The sequence below is a fragment of the Hippichthys cyanospilos genome, chromosome 9, assembly GCF_059441005.1.
Source record: "Hippichthys cyanospilos isolate Australia breed blue-spotted pipefish chromosome 9, RoL_Hcya_1.0, whole genome shotgun sequence".
NCBI lineage: Eukaryota > Metazoa > Chordata > Actinopteri > Syngnathiformes > Syngnathidae > Hippichthys > Hippichthys cyanospilos.
In genome coordinates this window covers 14,157,938-14,182,128 of record NC_142377.1, presented here as the reverse complement: position 1 = coordinate 14,182,128, position 24,191 = coordinate 14,157,938, and the positions used below count along the sequence as shown (strand labels likewise).

General features: G+C 39.6%; 1 protein-coding gene across 5 annotated transcripts in view; it reads right to left on the bottom strand.

Moving 5' to 3' along the window:
* The window catches only part of foxp4 (forkhead box P4), a 112,290-nt gene that overhangs the window by 21,715 nt on the left and 66,384 nt on the right, over nt 1-24,191 (bottom strand). For 4 of the 5 annotated variants that reach the window (XM_088422964.1, XM_088422965.1, XM_088422966.1 and 1 more), the window contains exons 4-9: nt 19,744-19,866; nt 14,820-14,942; nt 7,406-7,544; nt 4,529-4,730; nt 2,141-2,239; nt 1,008-1,106 (exon numbers count right to left, since the gene is read on the bottom strand). In XM_088422964.1, coding sequence (XP_088279090.1) covers nt 1,008-1,106; nt 2,141-2,239; nt 4,529-4,730; nt 7,406-7,544; nt 14,820-14,942; nt 19,744-19,866 — 785 coding nt within the window. The remainder of the gene's footprint in view (nt 1-1,007; nt 1,107-2,140; nt 2,240-4,528; nt 4,731-7,405; nt 7,545-14,819; nt 14,943-19,743; nt 19,867-24,191) is intronic. The other variant, XM_088422967.1, reaches the window with a different exon arrangement.

The following is a 24,191-nucleotide window of genomic DNA, read 5'->3' as shown; positions in this document are numbered from 1 at the left end:
GGACTCACAAACTGTGCTGATCGCATTTCTAAAATGGGACCTTTATGTAGGTGACCTGGTAATTGTGCACCTGTACATGTGTTTCCAAGATTGACATAAATTGCAAGAAATAGGGAAAATCAGGTCAAGTCCTTGGACAACTTCTCACATTGTCATCTAATCAACGCTGGTAAAAATTAACATTTGCTTTGTTTTGAAAGGCAGATCAACAATTATCATGATGTACATTTAAGGATACAATGATACGATATTATTATGATATTAATTTTTGGCAGAAATTTGACATTTACTAATTGACCGATTTAAAAGGCCGGCTGACCAATCGGTGGAGCCCAAGCTACTATGCTTCAAAGGTCTCGCTGAGGCAGTTATTTACATTCATATTACCATTAAATTGTCAAACTAAAACAGGCTTTATACAATTACTATACAGTCAACCACCGGTTACGATAATGGATGGATAAAATGTAGAAGCAAAAAACTAAAAACCTTCAAAATTTTCCCTATACTATGTTCTTTACTGCCAGTCAAGATTTAGCTGAGCGAAAGGTGAAAGGTGTCAATGTTTACACATGTAAAGATGTGTCAGACCAGCATCGACTGTGATGCAACCAACGGCAATAGATGACTTAGAGAGGTGTTAAAATACATCAGTGGCGTGTGTGACTGACACACTACATTACACTAGGGTTTTACTTCATCTTCCTACAAGTGATCTCAATCAGATAAGATGTCATGTTTCTTTTAATACATGGAAGAAATTGGGTCCCTGAGTCTTTTAAATGACAGGCAATGTGTTACAATTCAAGATGGAATCGGAGACTGTTTTGATGTGGTCTTAAACAAAGTTTGTGGTTAATGAGAAAAGAAGTGAGCCACTGCCAAAATTTAGGTTAACAACCGAGAACACTTGGAAAGAGACATCAGCGCCTGAAGCTTAAATCAACACCAATAGGCGCTGTAGAGCAAAAAAGACAAGAAAAAACCCCAAAAAACTTAAGACTTACTTGATGAACTGTCCCATATCCTCGCACAGTGCTTCGCAGCCAGGCCACTTACACTCTCCGTGGCCATAAAGAGGATGGGAGCCGGCATGCTCCTCGTGACTGCGGGGAGAGAGCTCGGTTAGGGTTTGCAACACAATATGCGGTCAAGAAAGGCAAGAAGACAGAGCGGCAAAGTGTCAATCGACCACACATGAATAACTGTTTGCAGCAGTAGCAACAACACAGCCATCTGAGTGCGGTTAGCTCGTGCCGCTCGCCGAGCCAAGTGCAGCGAAAGGATGATAGAGCAGAGTGGGGTCAGTTACAGAAGCCAGGCAAATAAGGGGATCACTCCAGCAACCTCAGAAGCGCATTTTCAAGTCCATGACCTGTCTTTTTGTCCTTGGCGCGCATGTGGAGCACGTGTGTGTTCGTTTTGCTGTCGGGTCTTGTGTTTCAGGTCTTGACGCAGAGCCGGAGTGGGCCCAAGTCTGATTAGCGGCGGCCGCCATCAGACGATGGCTATTCTGGTGGAGCGTGTGTGTAAGTGACTAAGCCAGCTTGGCTCGAGCTTGGTAAAACAAACACTATATACTGTAGGAGTCAAATATGTATTTATATGGGTGTGTGGCAAGTCCAGTAGCAGATGTGGGTCTAAACTTTTTCTGGCAACTGCTGCCTCCACATCGACATACATGATTGTGTGTGTGTGTGTGTGTGTGTGTGTGTGTGTAAGTGTATGAGAAGACTGGATTGGGGATCCTACCAAATCAACATCATAAGATCGTCTAACAAAAACCATTTGTTTTGCAGATGGAAAAATGTCTCCTTCTCCCCTTTTTCTTTTTCACCTCTTCCTGATCTAATGTGCATGCAGAGGTTGGGGCAGTGTGTGTGCGTGTGTGTTGGCTGTGGTTGAGTCAACTCAGAAGCTGCTCAGACAGCAGCCGTGACAAACTGCTGGCAACCACATTTTCCTCCACATCAGCCATACATTAGCTTAGCAGGCTAACTCGCAAATGCTGCTCGCTTCAGCCTCCACTGTTTGATAATGATAGCAATTTTCTCACTCATCTTGATTGTTTTTGGACTACCGTCCAATGTGACTTCTGAGGAGCATTCAATTTGTGTGTATGAGTGTGCATGCTACTCACTGGCTGGTGGGGGGTTGGCTGCCTTTGGAGTATGGGGGGGCATGGTCGTCGCCACTGTCTGCCTTGGTGAAGGAGGATATCCACTCAAACAGTCTGGCTCTTAAAAATGGAGACAAGCCCATGAGCAGCTCGGACAGCCATGGGTCTACATGACCTCGATATCCTTCTGACACCCAGTCTAGTCATTTGCATCTACTGTTGTGCCCATTTTCGCTCAACGACACAGCAAAATTAAATGCATCCCACCGGGGCTGGAGAAGTAAGAGTGGACCAAGTCAGGCAGTCGACACTCATAAAAAAGAGAGAATATCGCAAGTTTGGAATCATTTCCAATCCAAAAAAGTGACAAAATAATACATGTCTTTCAACTACTGTAAAGTGGAGGCGAAAAAAAAAAAAAAACACGTGCAAAGACCACCTTGATATACGACTCCATTGCTTGTCTTACTGCACGAGGGTGACCAAATGACCGATGCTATTTAAGTACTTTTCAAAATGCACTAGGGCTGTATTATCCAAGAAAATTACCTGCGATAAATGTTCAAAATGCAGCCATTAGTGGGCAGACGCCCACTAGTTATTACAAGTTATTGACCTTATATTAGCTAACAGGCCGCTCCACTCTCACGTTTATTCATAGAAAATTGTTGAAGCGTCGTCTTCAAGTACTTTTAAGAATATGTGTAACATGTTTAACATACTTATTACATTATGTATGCTTTACTAAACAGTAGTTAGTGTGTGTTGGTATCTAAAAATGTAAACTTATAAATGATAATAATTTATTAATAGATTATTCAATGGAATAATCAATATTAAAAAGACTCAACAGTGACAGCCCTAATCCCACACAAACCCAAGAGCTATCACAGAGACGTCCAGGATGTCTTCTACTGAGCACACTAAAACTTAGTGAAATAGCTCCAATGAGTCAAAAGATAAAAACAAATGTCCACTACTGCAGACACAAATGAATAGGCTGGGTCTTAGAAGGATATAATGTATATTATGAATGTTGAATGTGAATAGTGCTAATACTCCTTCATTCAACACTCTGCCAGCAGAATTTGATCTATCAATCTCAATCTTTAAACCATTCCACCTCTTTTCCTTCCTTCCGTTCATCCTCTCCCTATATATCATATTAGCATGTGGTTGACAGCATACTGGCAGTACATACATAACTCAACCCACACTCTCTATCAAATGACTTAACACTTTAGTGCTGTGCGGCGTGTTGCGTATGTTGCAAGGGGAGAATGGCTAAAAAAGTGAAAAGGAAGGCAGGAAATTGAAATATAGAGAGTGTGTGAATTAGAAAGATGACAGGTCACACAGTGGAAGGACACTAACATCGATCAGCCACGACATTGGGTACACCCACCCGATCTAATTTTGGATAGCTTCACTATAACGGCAACTGCAATAATCAAGATGTTGTGAAATGCCTATTTGACGTTGTCAATCAAAGCTGAGATATATTACCTCTGCCGAACACAAAATACAACATACTGGATACTACAAATGCAAAGTTTAGTATTGTTAATGAAAACTTACAGAAATCTCAAACCGAAAAGTGAAAAAAAATGTAGCGGGATTCTTAAAAAAAAGAAACCTAAATCCAACATTATTATGTTAAAAAAAATACAGCAAATAGTTGATAGGGTTCCCTCATTTACTGCAGGAGGCTATGCTACAAAAATAAACACAGGTGAAATCAAGTACAAGATTACTTACTAATATTTGTTTTTTTTATTAATTATAGTGTGTTTTTTCATTACTTTTTGGTAGGGTTCTGTTTTATAACTTTTTAAGCCCCCCCCGCAATAATAATAACAAATAATAATAATAAATAATACTACACCCGAAAACAGTTGGGTCGAAAATAACCCAAATTGATTATAAAAAGGGGCCAACCCAAGCTTTTGGATTTCTTTTGGGAGAAATGGACTCACACTCAAACACCAATTTGGTCAACAATAACTCGATTTGAGTCGAAAAGTGTTAGACCTGCTACAGTGTCTAAAAATGATTCATTCAAAAACAACCCAATTTGGGTCACAAATAGACCAATGCACTACATGAATCAAATTTGATCCAAAAATCTCGGTTGTTTTGCACAAAAAGTCCCCCAAAAGCTCGCCAAAATGTTTTGTACAAAATTGTCATTTTATACAAAAATTAAATGTTGTCAATAACCCAAAGGGGTAGGTTATTTTTGACTGATTTTTAAACTACAAAACAAAAACTATAAGAAACTATAATAATAACCTTGACACTTGCTTGCTACCAACTTAATTTAAATGAGTCGGAAATATATAACATCGGGCTGCGCAGGTGTACCTAATATTGTGGCCGCTTCGTGTCATTGGTCAACTCTTGGCATACCTGTCTCTCTTTGGGGTGTGGCTCTGTCCGTTGGGCAGGTTGTGCAGTGGCATGTGGGCACTGGCCGCTTTGGGGAAGGCTGAGGTAGAATTAGAGCTGTTGGTACTCAAGTCCAGGCCCTCGGCTTGTTTCAAGGCCTCGTCGCTGCTCGGCACCCCCGACACCTCCTTCCACAGCTGCTGGAGGTCCGACGGACACATGGCTGCGGAACGGACGGGCAAGATGATCACAATGAGGGTATTTCATGTAATATCTGTTTAAGAGACCTAAATTGAGAAAAAAAACGTGGTTAATATAATATTGAGGAGAGAGGGAGACAGCCCTTTCTAATTCCTACTCATTAAAATGACAATGCGAGCGCTAGGCCCCCTGAGATTTATCGCGAGAGGACAATAGCAGCAGCTGAAGCTAACTAAAAGCTAATTTATACACGCATTCCAAACACAAATGGCAATTCCATCAGTGGAGCAGCACAGCGGCGGCTGTCGCCGGCACTATTTGTCTCAGGGTACACTCGGAGCACAGCTTTGTTATTTCTGCTTCAATTTCAAAGCGAGATGCTTAAAATGCCAAAGTCCACTCCAATGTATCTCAGCGCTCACATACTTTTGCCTGCACGCAGCCATTTGTATCCACACATACACACCCAGCGACCTTGCAGCAATACAAATATTATGTCTGCTTTGACTGCATTCTCCACTGGTCCCGCCAAAACAAAAGTACTCACTGTTGAGGAATGAGGCCTCTTGTTGGTATAAAGTTCTCCGTGTGTGCACTTATTACCCATGAAACCTGATCAATCTATGGATACACCCTGACTCAAAAAATGCGGAGCGTTTCCTCCTGTTTAACTTATTGGGCAGGCCCAAAAGTTTAAACAACCCCTTCATGAAAACAGAAAACACTCTAGTGAAGATCTGATGAGTGAAGAGCATGTTAGCACATTTGGAGCAGAGCCCTAAACACATTTGGAGCAATATATAGTTATAATGCATACGCAAAAGAAATTGGGGTTGTGCAAAGCACAACTCAAATCTTAAATTATTGCTGTCCAAATGAAAACACATAATTAAAATTCATTTTTTACTCCTCAAAAATGAAAAAAAGGTTTGTAAAGGGCCTGGAATTTTCACATTTCACATTTTTTTTTGCCTCATAACAATATTATTTTCAGTAAATGTCATAAAAATAATATTTTTATGACATTTACTTGTGAGTTGCGGATGTTTTGAATGTAAAAAACATATTCCAGGTGACACCTTTGATGTCAAGATGATAGTGTCTGATCCATTGTTATTATTATTGGAGTTATTGATTCATTAATTGTAAAATGTGCAGAAAAGTCTAAACATGAGAAGGTTTAAGAGACAATATAAAGACATAATATTATATTATAATATAAAATTATAATAATAATGTATATATAGAAATGTTGGAACTTTTCTACATTTGTAATAACTACAGTTATTTATAAATATTGATCTATAAACATAATAAAATACAGTATGTATGGCTATTATTATTTTTGTTTACATGGCTGAACTAAAGATAATCAATGAAGAATTCCCAATTACTGTAATTTTTCTCTGATAGCGAAAGCAAAGTGGTTTAACTGGTCAGTGTTACAGTAATATATTCCATGACAAGCTCCAGTGCAACGTGTGTATGCCGGGGATCTTAACCACAGCATATTTATTGTAAATTTACACTGATGAGCCACCGGCGCAGCTTCTCTCTCTGTCTTATTCCAGGTCTTGTCGCCCAGCACCACTTATGAGCCCGACACAACAGCCCTTTGAGGCAGCGCACTAGCGTGTTCATTTGTGTGTTGTTGTGCGTGAGTGTCTAATTATGCGCATTTGTGCGCAAGCGTTTGTGTGTGCGCGGCAGTGTGTTTGTGTGGCACGGTTGGCTCGAGGAATGCTCCGGTTCACGCCTGGCTGAGCCGTCACAATGGGCCGGCTCTTTCACACTGCGGGGAAATTCCACTTTGGATACAGAGGGAGAGCACAAGAGAGGGAGATACCAAAGTCCGGTGTGGTAAAATTAGAAAAAATTAAAAACTTTTTAGTGCAAAGACAACCTATTCATTTACATGCACTGTAGTGGAAATTTGATTTTGATCTTTATCTGTTGACTCATTCGAGACACCCTTTTTGAATCTAACTTGAAGAATTCCTGATTTTTGGAGGAGTCATCACTTGCTGTTATAACAAAGTTGCGAAAAAGCTCAGTATAGAAAATGTGGTGGTGCAGGGATTCATGGTGAATACTGTATTCTTCGTCAACCTAGTTTTAAAGTTGACTTAACCCCCCTACAGCGACTCTACCAAGTTCTAATGTGCTAAGTAGAGGCCTTTCCAATAAGGTCTATAGTGTTTGAGTGGGATTAAATTAACTTTGCTGCCTCATTGAGACAAAACGGACAAAACAGTGGAGACAAATGAATAGTCTGGATGTCAGAGGATATACAATCAACTGTTTCTATACATGCTCAAAGCCATATAGGTGGATGTAAGCTGCAGGAGCGACGCAAAATCTATTCTAATTTGTGAGCAAAGTATGAATGAACGTGTTCCACACATGGTCAGTGTGGGTGGAACGGTATGCTTTCATCAAGAAACCCGGCGAACAAATTGACAGGACTGTGGTAGGGTTTAAAAATAGCATTCTGACGCTGGCTATTTTAATGACAAGTGCACACACCTCCAACTGGGAAATTAGTGGCATATTTGACCTATTATCCCAATGAGTACCTTCCCCAAAGCCACCAATTGGGTTTTCTTTTATCTTTTACAGCCTGATGAACTTAACAGAGGTGAAGCAGGCTCGAGGGTGCGCAGTGTCGATCTTGTGTGTCGTCTACAGCGTCCATACCTTGCTGCAGGGACTGCATGGCGGCGGTGGGCTGCAGGGGAACCAGGCCTTGTCTCTGGAGGTTGAGGATGTGCTGCTGCTGAAGCTGCTGCATCTGGATCAGCTGCTGCTGGAAGGCCAGCTGCTTGCTGCCAAGTTGCTGTAGACCAGGAGAACGAGGGGAAGGAAGCACTCGTCAGTCGGTGATTACTCTGATTCTTGAGTAATAAGAAACTCAACTCCTTGATTTTGGGACTCACTTTGAGGAAAGGAATATGTAGTCAACACCGATTATAAATGTCAGGTCATATTTCTAAGATCTTGAGATAAACTGTAAAATTGTACTCCTTTTTCTTTTCTTTTTTTTTTAATCGGGTCTCTAAAGTTGGACAAACCTCTCATGATAGCAAGAAAGATGCACAGTAAAATTCCAAACAACAGCATCACCATATTGTCGGCAGTCTCACTTCTCATCAAAGCTATGATGGGTTTTCTTTCATCTTGTTTGATTTTACGATTTTTATGACAAAAAATGTTAAATTAAGAGTCAAAACAACCTTTTTTTCAATGATGACCCCTATTAATTATTTTTTCAGCGAAGTACCCCCTTTTTTGAAAAATACAAACAAACAAAACAAAAAACTCTTTGGATCCGATAACCCCAGAACTCCAGCTCCATCTTCAGAAAATACATCATGTAACTTTTATTTTTGGCTGGTCTGCAGGAAAAGCTTTCACTAATGAAAATTTGAATCTGTATGATACTAAAAACAAACAAAAAGATACATTAAGTTTTATATACAAAGAGTCACTATAACCCAATTTACCAATCATTGTTCCATGTTCCAATTTGCTCTTAATTTAAAAAGTTATGTCACGACATTACAAAACATTAAATGAGATTTGCTAATACCTGTGAAACCCTGTTAAAATCTCATGTACATCCTGAAGTGCCTTCGCGTATCCCAAGAGGTCCTCATACCCTCATTTGAGAACCGTTGACTTTAATTATTGACTGTATATCTATTAATGGCCTTATGATAAATGATCACAAAATACAAACCAAATGGAGGTTCCATTGTCGTAGTGATTTGGCGAACATTAAGCTTCAGACAAAATGTAGCACTTGTATTTTCTCTCCCTTTAACATTGTCTTTCAAAAGAAAAAATATGCGTACAGTGAAATAAAGTTGTACTGGAGTTGTTGAACGACGTATATTTGGCACAAATGTAATGGCAGTGGTACATGCTGTTGTCTTACATGCAGAACTTGCAAATTCAATAATCTGCTTGTGTCCTGATATGCAGCCATTGCTGGTCTGAAGCCCAGATATGACAAAAAATGGATGTGTAGCATGGTGCGAAAACTATCCAAACTATCTCAGAGACTCGCTTTGATTGGACATGTCAGAAGTGACAACAGTAACTTATATTTGACACAAGCTAAAAACAGAAAGCACATGTTACCCATGCAGACCTTCACAAACCTCTATGCACAGAAACCACATTTTTAAATCCACACTGCAATGCGTTTATTACTTCATTCACAGCCAATAAATCCAAGTGCAAAGTCACACACATTTGGACCACATACAACAATAAAATGTGATTTTACTGTCACAAAATTGCCATAACGATGAAGAGACGAAAGGACTGAAAGGTCACATGTCGTGTGTGGATGTTACAGTGATAAATGTCCTCTTTCCTGCTCTCCCATGCTAGACTTGAGCGGGACTGTGCAGAGCTGTTTGAAGTCCCTGCAGGCTAACCCCAGAGAGATGAGCTTTATCTCTCACAGATAACTTGTGGTGGAGAAAAAAATAAATAAATACGACTTGAGGACCTGCTTAGTGTGTGCCTCTGTGTGTGAGTGTGAGGGAGAGAAAGCGAGTGAGTTGGCAACATGGAAGCCTTTGAACAACCGACTCGCAGGAAGGGCAGCTAGGTCACTTCCTTTCAGACTGGGGCCCGGGGAGAGAATTTGTGGTGGCAGCATGGACAGTATGTGAAGGGTTGCGCGAGGTAAGTGGAAGGACAACAGGAAACGGACAATGCTGTGAGCTCCATGGAATCACTACTTCATCATTTACCCGCTAAGAGGAAAAAAGATCAATGGCTATTAGAGGTCAAACATTTAATTTTGGTTACATATATAATGCCGGCTGTTGGTGCTCTATGAAAAAAAGATCCCAAAATTGGAAAGTTTGTTCAACCATTAGAAATGCATGGGGAACGTTTGCACGAGGGCTTCAACATTTTGGATTGGTCAATGTTATGCAACAGTCAAAACCTAATAACTGTGAATCAGTGCTGGGCTGTCAGAGCCAGCAAGGCCTTCTCTGCTGGCCTAACATAACTGACAACATTACCATAATTATGAAAAAAGTCTATTTTATTTTTTATTTAGGTTTCATATATATAAATATGTAATTTTTTAGGTAGATATGTAACAGGCCTGATATAAATTACATTTTAATCGATATTTTGAGAAAACAACAATTATACGTAAGACATTTTTTTATGAAACACACATAGGTGATTTATTTGTACCTTAAAAAAAATGTAAGGAAGTATGCAAAGACGTAAGCAAAAAAAAAAATCCAATAAGAATGTGCACTTATGGAATTGTGTTTTTTCTTGTTTTACAAAAACATTATATGATGTGATTGACGATTTATGCATTTTGCAGCACAACCTTGGCTAAAACAATTCAAATTCAGTTGTGTTTGAACCCTTCACTGTGAATCCCTTCAAGCCACTGATGGCAATGCAACTTAGACCACACCCCCTGCATGCAGCCTCAAAGGGGATGTGTCCAATTTGGAATCATTCCAAAATTCCCTCGCTTTACTTCCTCTGGAAAGTTTCTGGAAGCCTTCCAGATATTCACTGACTACAATTTTATGCCCCCTTTGCAATCCTAACTGTGCATGACATAGTTAATCATCATTAAAAATTACATACAATTAAGACAAGCCCCTTCCTCATCCCTCAATTACCATTTACAAGTGATATAATGATGTCTCTCTCTAAAAGCTAAGTGTTAATAGAAGTCCGATTGTATACGTTAGCATTATATTGTAAACATTTAAAGTTTGAAATGAATTGGACAGATGCTCTCATTTAGTTTTTTTTTTCCATTTAAAGGGGGCATTTGTTTTTTTCCATAACTTCTTTCTGTCCAGCCCTTTTGCCCTTTTTTTCTTCTGCGTCTGTCCATTTCATTTGCTCCTCTGCCCCCCTCTATCCCTCACCCTCTCGTGAGATATGTCCTTCTTTAAAGCGCACGTTGTGTGTGTGCGTGCATTTGTGCGTGTGTGTCTGTGTTCTGTTTACATTAGCTGTGGCTGAGTGGCCAAAGCTAGCGCTGTAACAGGCTGTCAATGTGATTTATGAGCACATCACACACTGTCTGAGCCTGCCAGTCACACAGATGCACGCGCACACACACACAAAAATGGACAGTCACCGACAGACACACAAATGCACACACATCTCTTGCGATGCTCAGAGTCACTTCATTAAGCTGACTCCTGACCAGTCCCAAACGTGCGTACACACAAAAACCCAGACACTTTCATAGTCTTGGAATGAAGCACTTCCACTCACAAAAAAGCATTGCAGAAAACGGGCGAAAGGTCAGGAAGTCATCGCCACTTGAGCGCAAATCTCTCTGCAGTGATTAAAGGTTTTACCCTCCCTCTGCTCACGTCTGTGCCTCCTACTGTCTTGTTAGCCTTTAAAAACTCCTTTTCCACAACGATCTGAGAACAACTGCTCTTATATAACATTGTTTGCTTTGTAGATGTAAACTTTACGACAATATGGCCAAATAATAAATTCTTGTTTTGTTTTTTCAATCGTTCTGGGCTGTTATGATGAACAATTTTAATAGAAGAAATAAACCCAAAAAACATTTATTTAAAAGTCTGATTCCCGAATAAAAAATGAAATAAAATATTCCGACACAAATAATGAATAGAGATCTAAAAATCTTAAAAAAAAAGTCCTTGCCATAACTTGCTTAAAGAGACAGTCATTTTAATTTGCCATTTTTAGCAGTGAAAAGTTACTATATAGTTTATAATTAATTTGACTGCATTATCTTACTAAATCATTATAATCATGTACAACTAATACCTCTAAAAAGACATTTTCGACTTGCCGTCAACCGAAAATGACATTACCTGTGCTAAAGGCTTGGCGAATGACCAATCGTCACACACCTGTTGGTCATGGGTCTTTACCTGAGCCTTCAGCTCATGTGATGTCATTTTCAGTCAACAGCATGTGAAAAAATGTGCTCTTAAAAGCAATAATTATGTGAAAAATGCATTTGTTATCAAGTTAACCCATTCATTGCCCAAGACGTAATTTTATATTTTTAAGAGACCAGTTATATTTTGTTCAAATATTTTCAAGTGTTAGGCTGAGGGAGTCACTAAATATGTCTGATACTAATAGAGTTAATTGTAGACAAAATGTTTTATTCTTAAAATTGGTTAAATAAGTGGATCATCCCGTCAATTGCTACCATTAAGTAGTAGTACCTATTGTAAACCGCCATCAAAACTTCTGCCACTTTTGTAAAATGCCGATTTCACAAGTTAGCTCATTTTCAAATCTTTGATTTTCAAAATAAAGAATTAATTCAATTTATTGCCCGGTCCGACCTTGACTCCTTGAGTATACTATATTGTAGCAAAAGTATGTTGTTACTTGCAACAATGTAAGCTGCGCGCAGCTCTGCTGGGAGCCATATAGCCCCGAGAGCATGCGTTTGTGCAGTGACCCACTGCACATCAACAGTCTATGTGTACTTGTATGAACAGTGATTGCACTTGTCTAGTTGTTACAGGACAACAACAAAAAAAAAACCTGAAAACTGGGACAGCGGAAGGGCGGGGGGAGAGAAGGAGAGGCGAACACAACTGCTTTGCTTTGGTCACGCTTGATGCTTTTGGCTGCTATTGGCGAGGGGTTAGCTGGGGAGGTGAGAGGTGTGCTGGATCCGGCCCTCTGTGAGAACAGATGGAATGTAGGACGTGTCGCCTTGTGGTTTTGTCAGATCCTCTCAGGTTCATTTGTACCTCACTGATGCTCATTAGTTAAATTAGCAAGTTGGAGGGCAGAGTGGTTATCAAGTGCTTTGCATGTTGCTTTACATTTCTTAGGTGAGGGGTTTTGAGTCTGGGCTCTTCCCTGTGTGTAGTTTTCATTTTCTCCCTATGCTTAAGCGGGGTTTCTCCTGGCATTTTTTTTTTTCATCCAAAAAGTTCAATTCTCTAAATGGTATTTCCAAAGAGGATTAGGACCACTGAACGGCTGGGGTTAACACTATAATTCAGAATTTATTCTCAGAATTTCAACTTGCAAGTCAAGCATTGTATTTAGGGTTCTGACTTTAAAGTTACAATTATGAGACAAAGTCAGACATGCGAGTGAGAGTTCTGTGAAGTTAGAATTCTGAACTTTTAAATCTGAGAAAAAAAATAGACTTTAAAGTGAGTATTCTGAGAAAAAAAGTCAGAACTCACAACATTTTTAAGTGAGGATTCTGAGGATGAATTGGGAACTCTGGGGGTCAGAGTTCTGAATTCAACATGAGAATTCTGAATAACTGAAAAAACTCATCATTGGGAAAATAAAGTCACATTTGTGACTAAAATGAGAATTATGAGAATAAAGTGAAAATTCTGACTAATTTTGAGTCAGACTTTGAAAAATGTTTTTTTTTTTTTTTTTGTAAGAGAAATCTGATTTTATCCTAAGATTTTTCACTTTTAGTGGCTCGGTGGAAGAGTGGTTAGCATGTCTGCCTCACAATTCAGAGTCCCGAGTTCAATGTCAGCTGGCTCTGGCATTCCTGTGTGGAGTTTGCAAGTTCTCCCCGAGCCCGTGTGGGTTCTGTCACATGGCAGTTGTATTGGACATACTAAATTGTCCTTAGGTGTGATTGGGTGCATGAAAGGGTGTGAAGACAGCTGGGATAGGCACCAGCAAGCCAGTGACCCTAGTAAGGATAACAGGCTATAGAAACTGGGTGGATAGATTTCTCACTTAGATTTCAGAATGAAAAATGAAAGTAGGTGTCTGACTTTAGAGGCAGAATCCCGCCTACAATTTTTCTCTAATAATCTTAATTTCTACTCCTCTTTTGTAAAATGTTCAATACATTTGAATGTGAGAGTAAATGGCTATAGTCTGTGCCAGTGGTAGTAGAAAAATGCATTATTATCAAAGAATATGGATGTGGAACCTCTAACTCAGTTTAAAGATTCTGGTCAACATGTGGGTTTTACGTGAATTTTCCCATAATCCACAAAATTATCCATCAGAACACATTTGTACAAAATTTAATACACAGGTATAAATATAATTTAAGTGTAAAAATTCACTGCAGTTAATAGTAAAAGCAGGGAACTGTAAAATGCATTCTCTACGTGTATTGGGAAACGGAGAAATGCTTGGAGGATGTCATGAATTTTAAAAGACGCTAACCACAGCTAGAAACATTAAAACCATAACTTCAATGAAATGTGACAAGACAGAAGGAAGATTACTGCTCGGTTGGTGAATACTTTCCGATGTGCATTCTGTAACTCTGCTGTTATTATCATTAAAAACGTATTGCCAACTTAGCCTATTACACCGAGCAGCCAGAACAAGCATGAACGTACCACTTAACCATTTTAAAATAAGCTACATCTTTAGTTCTATGGTTACATTTTTCTTCTTTGCTGCTGCGTGATCAATGGAATAGTATTACAAAAAAAAAAAAAAAAAACGAGCAAGCACAAGTACGTGGCAGTAGCTCAGGCGCTGGAATTTTGCATGAATATAATTTTTCTTTCAACAACTATGAAACCTACAACGACACAAAAGGAGTCCAAGACAGACTGCGCCAATCTCGTCCCAAGCAAGATTAATTCTTTTTGATTACGCATGTGTGGCATGATCCTCCGAGGTGATTTGCAGCCGTGGTTAAAGCGGCGCGTTTGTATTTATCCACGCACGAGGAAGAGAAAGCAGAATAGGCCTCCAGCGCTTGGCGGGGTTAATTGACAATTAAAAGAGAGAAAGACCCCTCCTACACAGAGATTTCACCTCAGGCCCACAGCTGAAGGCATGTAAATGAGGGCTTTGGCAAGGCAGCCAACGGCTTGGCACTCGCACTCCTACACTGCTCCGACACGGAGAAAATGACAGCGTGCGCTCACTGATGCTCGTCTGGAGATGAGCTGACCGCAAACCACAAAGGAAGACGAGGAACGAAGTAGAAGACGGCCAACATATGTTGCCTACCGCACATTCGATATATTAGACACTTTTTTCCTTCTGCGAGCTCTCATGTCAACCGCTTTTTGATGCGTTTAAGAGCACTCGTATATTTCAAAGTGTGCTTGACCTAAATGAGTGTGCACTTTGTGTTCACCTCTTTTGCGGCTTGCTTTCCGGCTTGTTGCTGCTGCTGCTGCTGCTGCTGCTGTTGCTGCTGTTGCTGAGTCAGGAGCTGCAGATGCAACTGCTCCTGCTGTTTCTTGTAGTACTCCTGGAGCTGCGAGGACGTGAAAATGAAACATCAGAACTCTGTATCGAACATCAAAAAGACTCAGTTGAGTTCTTGAACTCATTCAATCCCAAAGATTTGTTTATATGTCTTTGTAGTCCAGACATTGGCTTCCAGTGTACTTGTTTACAGTTAGGGCTGAAACAGTAAAAATAGAATTTTTTTTGCTTTTTTTTGATGAGTTAAGGAGGGATGAAATGAGTCTGAGTAATTTGAGTACCTCTTAAAAAAAAAACTCAAAGCAATTTCCGCAGATAGCCGACCTGCTTATTAGCGTACACATGAGAAAAAAACATATGTCAAGTCAATTGCAGTAACAATTTTTCATGCTCTGACAGATGCCAGAAACATTGGGAGAAAGCCAACTTCAAAATAAACCTGACCAAATAATAAATGGACACAAGTATCTTGGTATATTCTTATTTTGAAGTTTTAGAATCGTCTTTCAAGCGCAACTGTTTCTCCCGACTACGGAGATTATAGGGTAAGGTATTGGGGGAAAGTGTTTGAAAATAGCTGGCAATTAATGATTTAATTATTGCGACAGCATGTGGTCCATTGACAAAGCACACACAACAAGCCATGGCAGCCTATTACAGAATATTTTGGAGTGAGTATGAAGTCATGTGTGTTGACTTGTTGCAAGGCAATTATGGATGTCAACGCCATGGCAAGCAATTAAACACAGCTGGCTGTGACCAGAAAAGCTTCAGTGAGGGCAACATGATATGAGGGTGGCAGATGCCTCTCATTTTTTTTTATTTTTTTTTTTTATATACATTCAGAGCATCTATAACTCTGAGAAGGAGCACATCCCTCCAAGGGAATTACACACAGATAGTCATTATCTACACCACTTATTCATGAGATCACCGCAGGGGGCTGTAGTCGATCCCAGCTGACTCTGGCTGAGCGCCACGAGGAAGACTGACTGCACCACGCATTTACTTAAGAACCGCGCTTCACCTTTTACTGTAAAAAACGGAGCGGTCATTACAGTTAGTTACCCAAAACATTTAATTGAAAGTGCATTATTTGGATTGGGAAATTATTTGGACAATTAGAAAAAATGTGAAAAGAACATTATCAGAGATACACATCCACAACACACACTTCAGTCTATATTGCTTGTGGCTATGGGAGATTTTTCTCCATTTCCAAATACATTAAAATGTGACTGGCAATTATGCTATCTGTCTGATATTCAGCACGCAATATTTAAATCACAATGTGCAAAATTTTCTCTGTTCATTTGAGTGTTTACGTGTGGGGTGTTTGCTGCCATAATCGTTGAAAAAATATTATTTTGATTGCCAATTTTCTGGACCAAAGCAGGAAATGAATCACAATTTTAAATTTGACATAATCCTGTTTTTGACTAAGGGATGGAAATGAATGCATCTTTTTTTTTAAATTCCAAATCATCAAATAATCTGCAAAATAATGGACAGTAATTAATTATTAAAACAATCGATAGTTGCAGCTCTGCTTCTAATGCATAATAAATGCAAATGAAATTAGAATTTTCAATTTATGGCATTAAAAAAGTGAAACAACTGTGACATTACACTAATCGTCATAATTAAGACTAGGTATGTACCAATCACATTTTTTTTCACCTGAGATGTTCGAGTCACCTGATTTTGAGAGTCTTGGTTTAATACCTCTGCAATGTATTAAGGACAGAAGAAAGAGTGTATTCAAATTGTCTTTTTATTTTTTTATAGTAATTTTTTTATTGTTTTTTATGTACATTTTTTTATTGTTATTGCTCTTTCCAGGTTGCAATGCTAGATTTTTTTTTTTTGAGGGGGGGGCAATATATTCTTTTGGTAATATCTGTGTACTGTAGTTTTCAGCCCCTAAAAATAAAAATAAATAAATAAATGACAATGAAAATTTGTTGAGGCTCATATTTTCCCCCCGATCAGCTGAAAATGTAATCGGATCTGGACACCCCGAATGAAAAGCGGAGTACTAGGCGGGCCTGCGACCACATCCATAAATCCATACAATTACAGTACGGGAGCAAACCCCAGCGATAGAAAAGTCCCTAAAAAGCAACATCGGTTTATTACGAGGCCCACTGATAACATCCAGACGACACCGAGTGCGACTTGAGCTGACGCCATCTGCACAAAAGTCAGCTGTGTGAACCACTACACCACCACTTGGACCATTCTTTAATTTAAAAAATACACGTTGCAAACACCCAAGCGCTGTCTCCCCTGACTGACCACAGCCTGTCTGTGCATTTGTGTTAGTAATCAGTCATTTAGGCAGGCCGCTCCATTAAGATTACAATCTCGCACACGAGGAGAGCAAGCAGGCAGGGAAACTCTGACCACAGTGTGCGCTTAAGTGTGCAAGGGGAGGTTATCCTCTGGAGATTGACGCCCATGTGTGCGCGCCTCTGCAGTTTGTCTTTGTTTCATGGTGCATCAAATGTTCAAAGAGGCTTCTCCGAAGAGAATGACTTCACAGAGCAGCAGTTGCTGCAGTCTCTCATCCGTCTGACCCGAGATGGAGCCGACTAGACACCAGTGAGCATCCTAACTGAGCAGTGTAATAAAAAAGGGGGGGGGGGAAAAAAAATCCCTTTTGTGCAATACGCCATTTTACATTCCCGGCTTCAATCTTATCCTGGCCATAGCTTCGGTTTTGCATAATTTACTTTGCATTTCAACAATGACATACTTTCTTATCTTTAATTTGTTTTAATGGAAGACGTAGTCCTTTTTTTTGCTTTCTTTCTCCCCCATCTGCCTTTCCTCTCTTGTATTGTTCCTTAGGCGGGGTTAATATCTCTTTTCTGCCTCACTAGCCCTGATCCCCCTCCTCGTCACACATGCAAATGCATCTGCGAGTGCGCACACACTCGGCTGCAGAGTGGTGAGTTGAGGGAATAATTAAGTGATAATTAAGGTCTTTTAATGATTTGATTCAGTGGCTCTATGCATTTAAGAGTATGGAAGTGAGGCACTCACCTCTTCAGCCTATTATCATGACCTTGCCTTAGCGAACACACCGGTAAGGAAAGGCAGCGCATATGTTGCATGAGTAAAGGCTTGAAAAAAATTAAAGGTTAACTTACACAGGCGTACACACAAATATTACACGGTAGTGGACCGTAAATTTTCCTTACATTTTTATACAACTGTATTGCCATGGGGTTATGAAATTTAACGCTCTGCTGAGTGATATGTCAGCTGATTGTCTCTTTGTGTGTGTGTGTGTGTGTGTGTGTCTATGTTGGTTCATTCAAAAGTGCTGGCTTGCAGATCTAGACATGAGACAAGTCCATACTGTGGTTAATTAACTGGCAGAATGATGTTAAACTCAGTGGTTTTATTAGTCTGACTTCTCTGTCGTTGAGGAGCTTCTTAGCCACCCTCATGTTCACAAATCATAGATGTCACAGCTTTGATTTCTTATTCAGCTGCTGAAAAAAATACAGATATAACCACGCTACAGATCCGAAAAGCTGGTAAATTAGAATTGTGAGGAAAATTTCAATTAAACGTCATAACCTGTCATTGCAAATCGTGTTTCAAAAAAGGTTTCGGCAGATAACAGCAAATCTATCAATCCTAACCCTAATCGAAATCTAATTGAATGTTTTTTTAATGCTTGAAAAACATACAGATGCGCAGATTGGTCTTGATTGATTTTTATACATTTTTAATCCCAGGTATAGGTTTACCTTTTGTTTTATTCATGGTAATAGAAGAACTTTAATATTATAGTGTGTAGACAAATTAAGTACTTGGTATTGGTATAAGAGAAATTGGCACTATTGTTCACTTGGTATCAATTGATACTAAATTCTACACAACTTTCCTGAGAACTTAGTATGTAAAAAAAATTAATTTACGTGTGATTTTTAGTGTTTTTGGGGGTGACTCCACAGATATATGTATACAAATTTGATGATGACCAAAAAAACAGATATTGAACTTTTTGTGAGATCGGAGAATGTTAATTAATTTTTTTTTAAAATGTTATTTCATTTAATGAAAGTCTTTAAGACTGAGTCAATTTTGACTTTGTTTTCAATTCACTTTTTGCATGTATTAGTTTTCTGGAGTCTCTACTGTACAAGTATAAAGTACTTGAGGTCAGCATGGCTCAGCGGTAGCGTTCTCGTCTCCCAACCGGGTACCAGTTCCAAGCGAGCATGTTGAAGTATCCTTGAGAAAGATACTGATGACTCCTGATGCTAAATTATCGGTAGGGGAATAGGTAGTCAACTGAAAAGCACTTTGAGGTCCTTGTAAGGTAGAAAAGTGCTATATAGTATATGAAGTACAATTCACCTCTCATCCACAAGTCTTTGAATCTACAGTTTCACACTTAAGGTCACATCTTGTGTACGTATGAACATATGACAGGTTTTGCAGATGAGCAGCATTTACTGTATTTGTTTGTTGGCTACTGGCATGGCAACACTGAATATCTGAAGCCTTCGTAAAACACCGAACGATTAGTGCGTATGTGTGACTACAGGCGGGGTCATGCTTGGTTATAATAACAATCATGCACAGTTGTAATATGTTGAAGACGAAGAACTTTTAATAAAATATACGTGCATGAGTCAGAATGTTTGCCTTAGTTTATCTTCAATGATCTCACTGCATTAAAAGAGATACGGGCACACCTAGTTTGTGTCATTGTTCAATGAAATATCAGACACATCGAAACATGTTTTGTGCAGGAGTTGAGTCCAACAAGAGACACTACCACAACCACCACCAGCGTGTGTGTGTTTGCTTCAGCGCGTGTGTTTCACCTGCTGAAGCATGAGAGCCTGCTGTTGCTGCAGCAGGGCCTGGAGCTGCGGGGGTGACAGAATCTGTTGCATCTGCTGGGGAGTGATCATCTGGGGGCTCATCATAGCCATGGATACAGGAACCTGCATGAAGTACAAGAACACGAACATTCACATTTGTACTCGCATAAGTAGGAAAACACAATCAAAGCTTTAGATCATGGTATGTAAAAAGATTATTCCTTAATATTTATACAAATTCACTCACAGAGGAATAAAATATCTATCTATCTATCTATCTATCTATCTATCTATCTATCTATCTATCTATCTATCTATCTATCTATCTATCTATCTATCTATCTATCTATCTATCTATCTATCTATCTATCTATCTATCTATCTATCTATCTATCTATCTATATTACTAGCTAGGTAGCTAGCTAGCTAATCAAGTTAGCGCAATTTATCAAGCTAAATTAGTTGTAAATTAGTTGTCCTTTTGATGGCAAAGTTATAAATAGCACAACAAACAGAAGTCATTCATGATTTATGACAAAACATTACAACTGAAAAACTATTTGGACTTGAGTGGCTACTTGTTGCTAGGCGGAGTTCTAGGGGCTCAACAGTAACTGCCCCATATGCCAATGAAAACAACAGTCTACGCTAGGCAGCTAGTCAGCCAAACACACTACTATAATGTACTCTAAGTTTATTTATACACATTAATCTGACAGATGAATCAGCACTTTGTATTAAATATCAAATAAACATTTCAAAATGAGAGAGAAAGAAAAAAATAAATGGTTCGTTGTAGAACAACATCACACAAAGACTAATAAAGACATCACTTCACACATATTTTGTTGGCGCGTTTGTCCACTGTGCTGGTATTTTTGAAAATAATTGAGGCAATTTATGGGACAGCGGCAGATATACATGCACTGATAGGGAATCTTCATCTAAAAAATAATAAATACATCTTATCTCCCTCCATAAACACATGAATATGGTTGCCTATGATTTATTTCCCACATATCCAAGCCTGGCTAAGGAAAGACATACAACAACATCTCAGCTGTCACTGTGAGATGTCTATCTCATAAGAACATCCAGCAGGCAAGCAGAGACACAGCAAAGAAAAAACAGTGTACACAGAGATAGGCAGAGTTGCTAATCTGATTACAAACAACACAACCCGAAGCAAACTAATCACACATTGCAGACATAGATGCCAAATTACGGTGTGTAAAACCAGATTTGCATATTAAATGAATTGACAAATCATAGAGGAAACAATTAAGGGGATAAAGACAAAGCAGATATTTAGTGAGACAAGCAGTGAGCGTGAGTGCCAGAGTGGATCTAGTGTCTCTCCTAACAGGTTGAGGGATGGCTCGCGTTTCCTTCACTGCCTACACATCAATAAACTATCCTGCCTTAGCTATACAAATAATCCTGCCTGTTAAGCAGTGATGGCACTTTAATAGAGAAATACAAGCATGACTTATCACCTCACAAACTGTCCATTTATCTACATCCACTCCGCGTAGAATTATTTATCACCATCAAACTGTGTCACTGCTGATCGCCCACAAGAAAGCTAAGGAAGTTACAAAGGGCAGCGTGAAGCGCTGAGAGCGTGTTCCTGATTCTGCACTTGCTGAGAATGACAACTAAATTTAGTGGATTAAGTAAGTAGAAGAGAAGCTTTTAAGGTGATGGGAATAGGGTTGGAAATCCAAAGAGACAAAATGTCTCATGAGATTGAGTCTACAAGAATGAGATAAAATGAAATTCGGGTGAAATTTGTAATATAAAATGATGCCCGATATAAATGTTCCTTTTTTCAAAGTTTTCTCTTTATTAAGCAGACTGTTAGAAAATTAACAACATCCAAATGTAAAAATCATCAGGAATAAACTGTGTATCAAACTCAGTTTATGTGGCTGAAAGCTCAATCTTCCTTGAATGGCGTTGAATAAAAATACATCTCTTTAACCTTTAAGTTACCGTTTATAAATCACACCCATACTTTTGGCCTTAATTTTTTCGGGAAAAAGTATGTCTTATTTTTGGCAAATTACGGTAATCTGACAGTTCTTGAGGTAATTCTTAGTGCGCTAGCTAGCAAATAATTGATGCTATCGACTAGAGTTGGCCAAGTCCGCGCCTCGAGAGCCATAATCCAACCTGTTTTCGTGAGGTCTCGTAAAATATTTTGTCCCATCCCTACGGTGATAGGAAAAGTAAGAGGTGGTCGAGTTATAGCAGAAGATGAATAAGCCATGCTAGAAAATACGCGATTGAGCTCAGGGCCAGACGGCATTAATGACAGAGTGGAGCGAGGGCGGGGAGGGGCCGTGGCAGTTGGAAAAGGAAAAGGCACAAGAGGAGACGCACGGGAGGGTAGTGAGCAAGGTGGGAGCCATGTTTGGCCGCCACTTGGCATTATGCCAGCGTGCCCCCTCCGCCGGGCATTGTCATTCGAGGCTGCCAAATGAAAAGCTGTAATTAATTGCTCTTGTGCATCCCATTCTTCCATGCTGACAACTCCTACGTTCTATTTTATACACACCGCCATTGACATTTTCAAGTCGGAGGCATAATAATTATCGGAGTTATAGCACCTTTCCACATGTCGACTATGCCCCGCGCGGCGCGGGTGCTGATATATGCAACTTATGTGTGGGGATGTACAGGAGACTGAATGCGTGTGTGTGACAACCTGAATGCTGAGTAGTTAAAGGTTTGATGCCATTAATTGCCCCTATAATCTAATATCACAAAGCGCGGTGATTACGGGGCACGCCATGCCACCGCCATACGACACCGCCAGGCGGTAAGCGACGACACAAAACAAAAGCCCTGCCATTAACGATTTGACGGGCCGGGACAAAAGCGCCTCACAATGCAGAATTATATTTTCATTCGGCTTTGTCTCCCCCAGTGAATGATTTCTCCCCTTTCATTGGGCTGTTGAATAGGGGCAGGCTGAAAAGCTGGGCGATTTGAAGTCAGCCATTTATTAAATGCGTTTAATTTTTTCCCCCTTCTGTTCCCCCCTTTTTTTCTTGTTGCATGTTAATTTAAAAGAGAGAGATGTGTGTGTAGATTAGTGCCAGAAAGGTGGGGCTTGATGGTAGAGGGAGAAAATGAGGACGTCACTGCTTTTTAAAAATTAACAATTGCCTTATAAGGAGAATAAAAGAAAGTGTGGCCAACAGGTACTCTATGAGCAAAGTGCCACCTCACCATTTTTATCTTGCCGTTTTCTTACAGTAGTTCTCAATCTTTTTTTCAGAGATGCGCACTGTGTGAAATTGTTTTTTTCAGCCAAGTACCTCAACTGTGCAAAAAAAAACAAAAAAACAAAACTTAATGTCCTGTGCCATCCCATCTGATTTGGAAAACTTTGGAACTACGTTCATCGTGGCATCCGAAGGCGTATTTTATTCAGCATCTCAAAAAGATAGACAAGTTAACATCATGCTTAATTTCTGGACTAATCGCCATGAAAATTACCTGGTATGACATGCTAAGAAGGCATTATAAGACAACTTGGCAATAATTTGCTTCATGTTCCAAATAATTCATTCTCAATTTGAAAAGAAAAATATGTTGTTTATGACATGGAACTAAAAAGCGTTTCATTTTTATCACCACAAAACCCTATTAATATCTCGCATATATTGTGGCTGATGGGTACAAACACAACAATGAAATGGAAGCAAACTTACAACAAAACATGTGAAAAAAGAACACTCTGAGAGAGAAGGATGGTTTGATTGGGTCACCCCTTTAGCTCTGTTTTTGGGGATCTTTGTACTTCAATTCTCATATAATACGGTATTTACTGGTAATTTAATCTTCATGATTTTTTCGCACTTGTTTTGTTGTAGGTTTGCTTCCATTTAATATTTGTCATTCAATGTTTTGCTGCACTTAAAAAAAAATGCATTTATAGTTTTTCGTTGCAGAGGTACTTAAACCCCTATTTGAGAACCATTGTTTTATCTTATGATATTCTAGAGACAAGCGTATTGTTTCAAAAGTGTGAAAAGAAAATCCTCAACATCGAGACAAAATATTACATCCTAAGCGAACACATTGCTCCTTTTATTACCATGCAGAATCAGTTATAGTGCGTGCGTACAAGAGCACACTGCTGAGGGCCCGGTGGCTGACAGAGGTCAACCCCAGCCATGGAGAGCTGGAGCTGAGGGAGGGAGGGGCGGGGGCGCGATGGAGACGAGATGCAGGAGACAGCCCTGTCGTTTACAGAGAGTGGAGGAGTAATTAGAGGGGTTGTTTGAAGAGGGAGTTTAACTGATTAACAAAGGAAGAGAGGGAGCATCTGAAAGATGGGAAATAGAAGGAGGAGAATGGCAGGGAGTCCCCAGAGGAGAGAGGAGAAAGGGGGGATGCAACATGCATTTCAATGAGGGCTCCATCCCTCTCTCCTT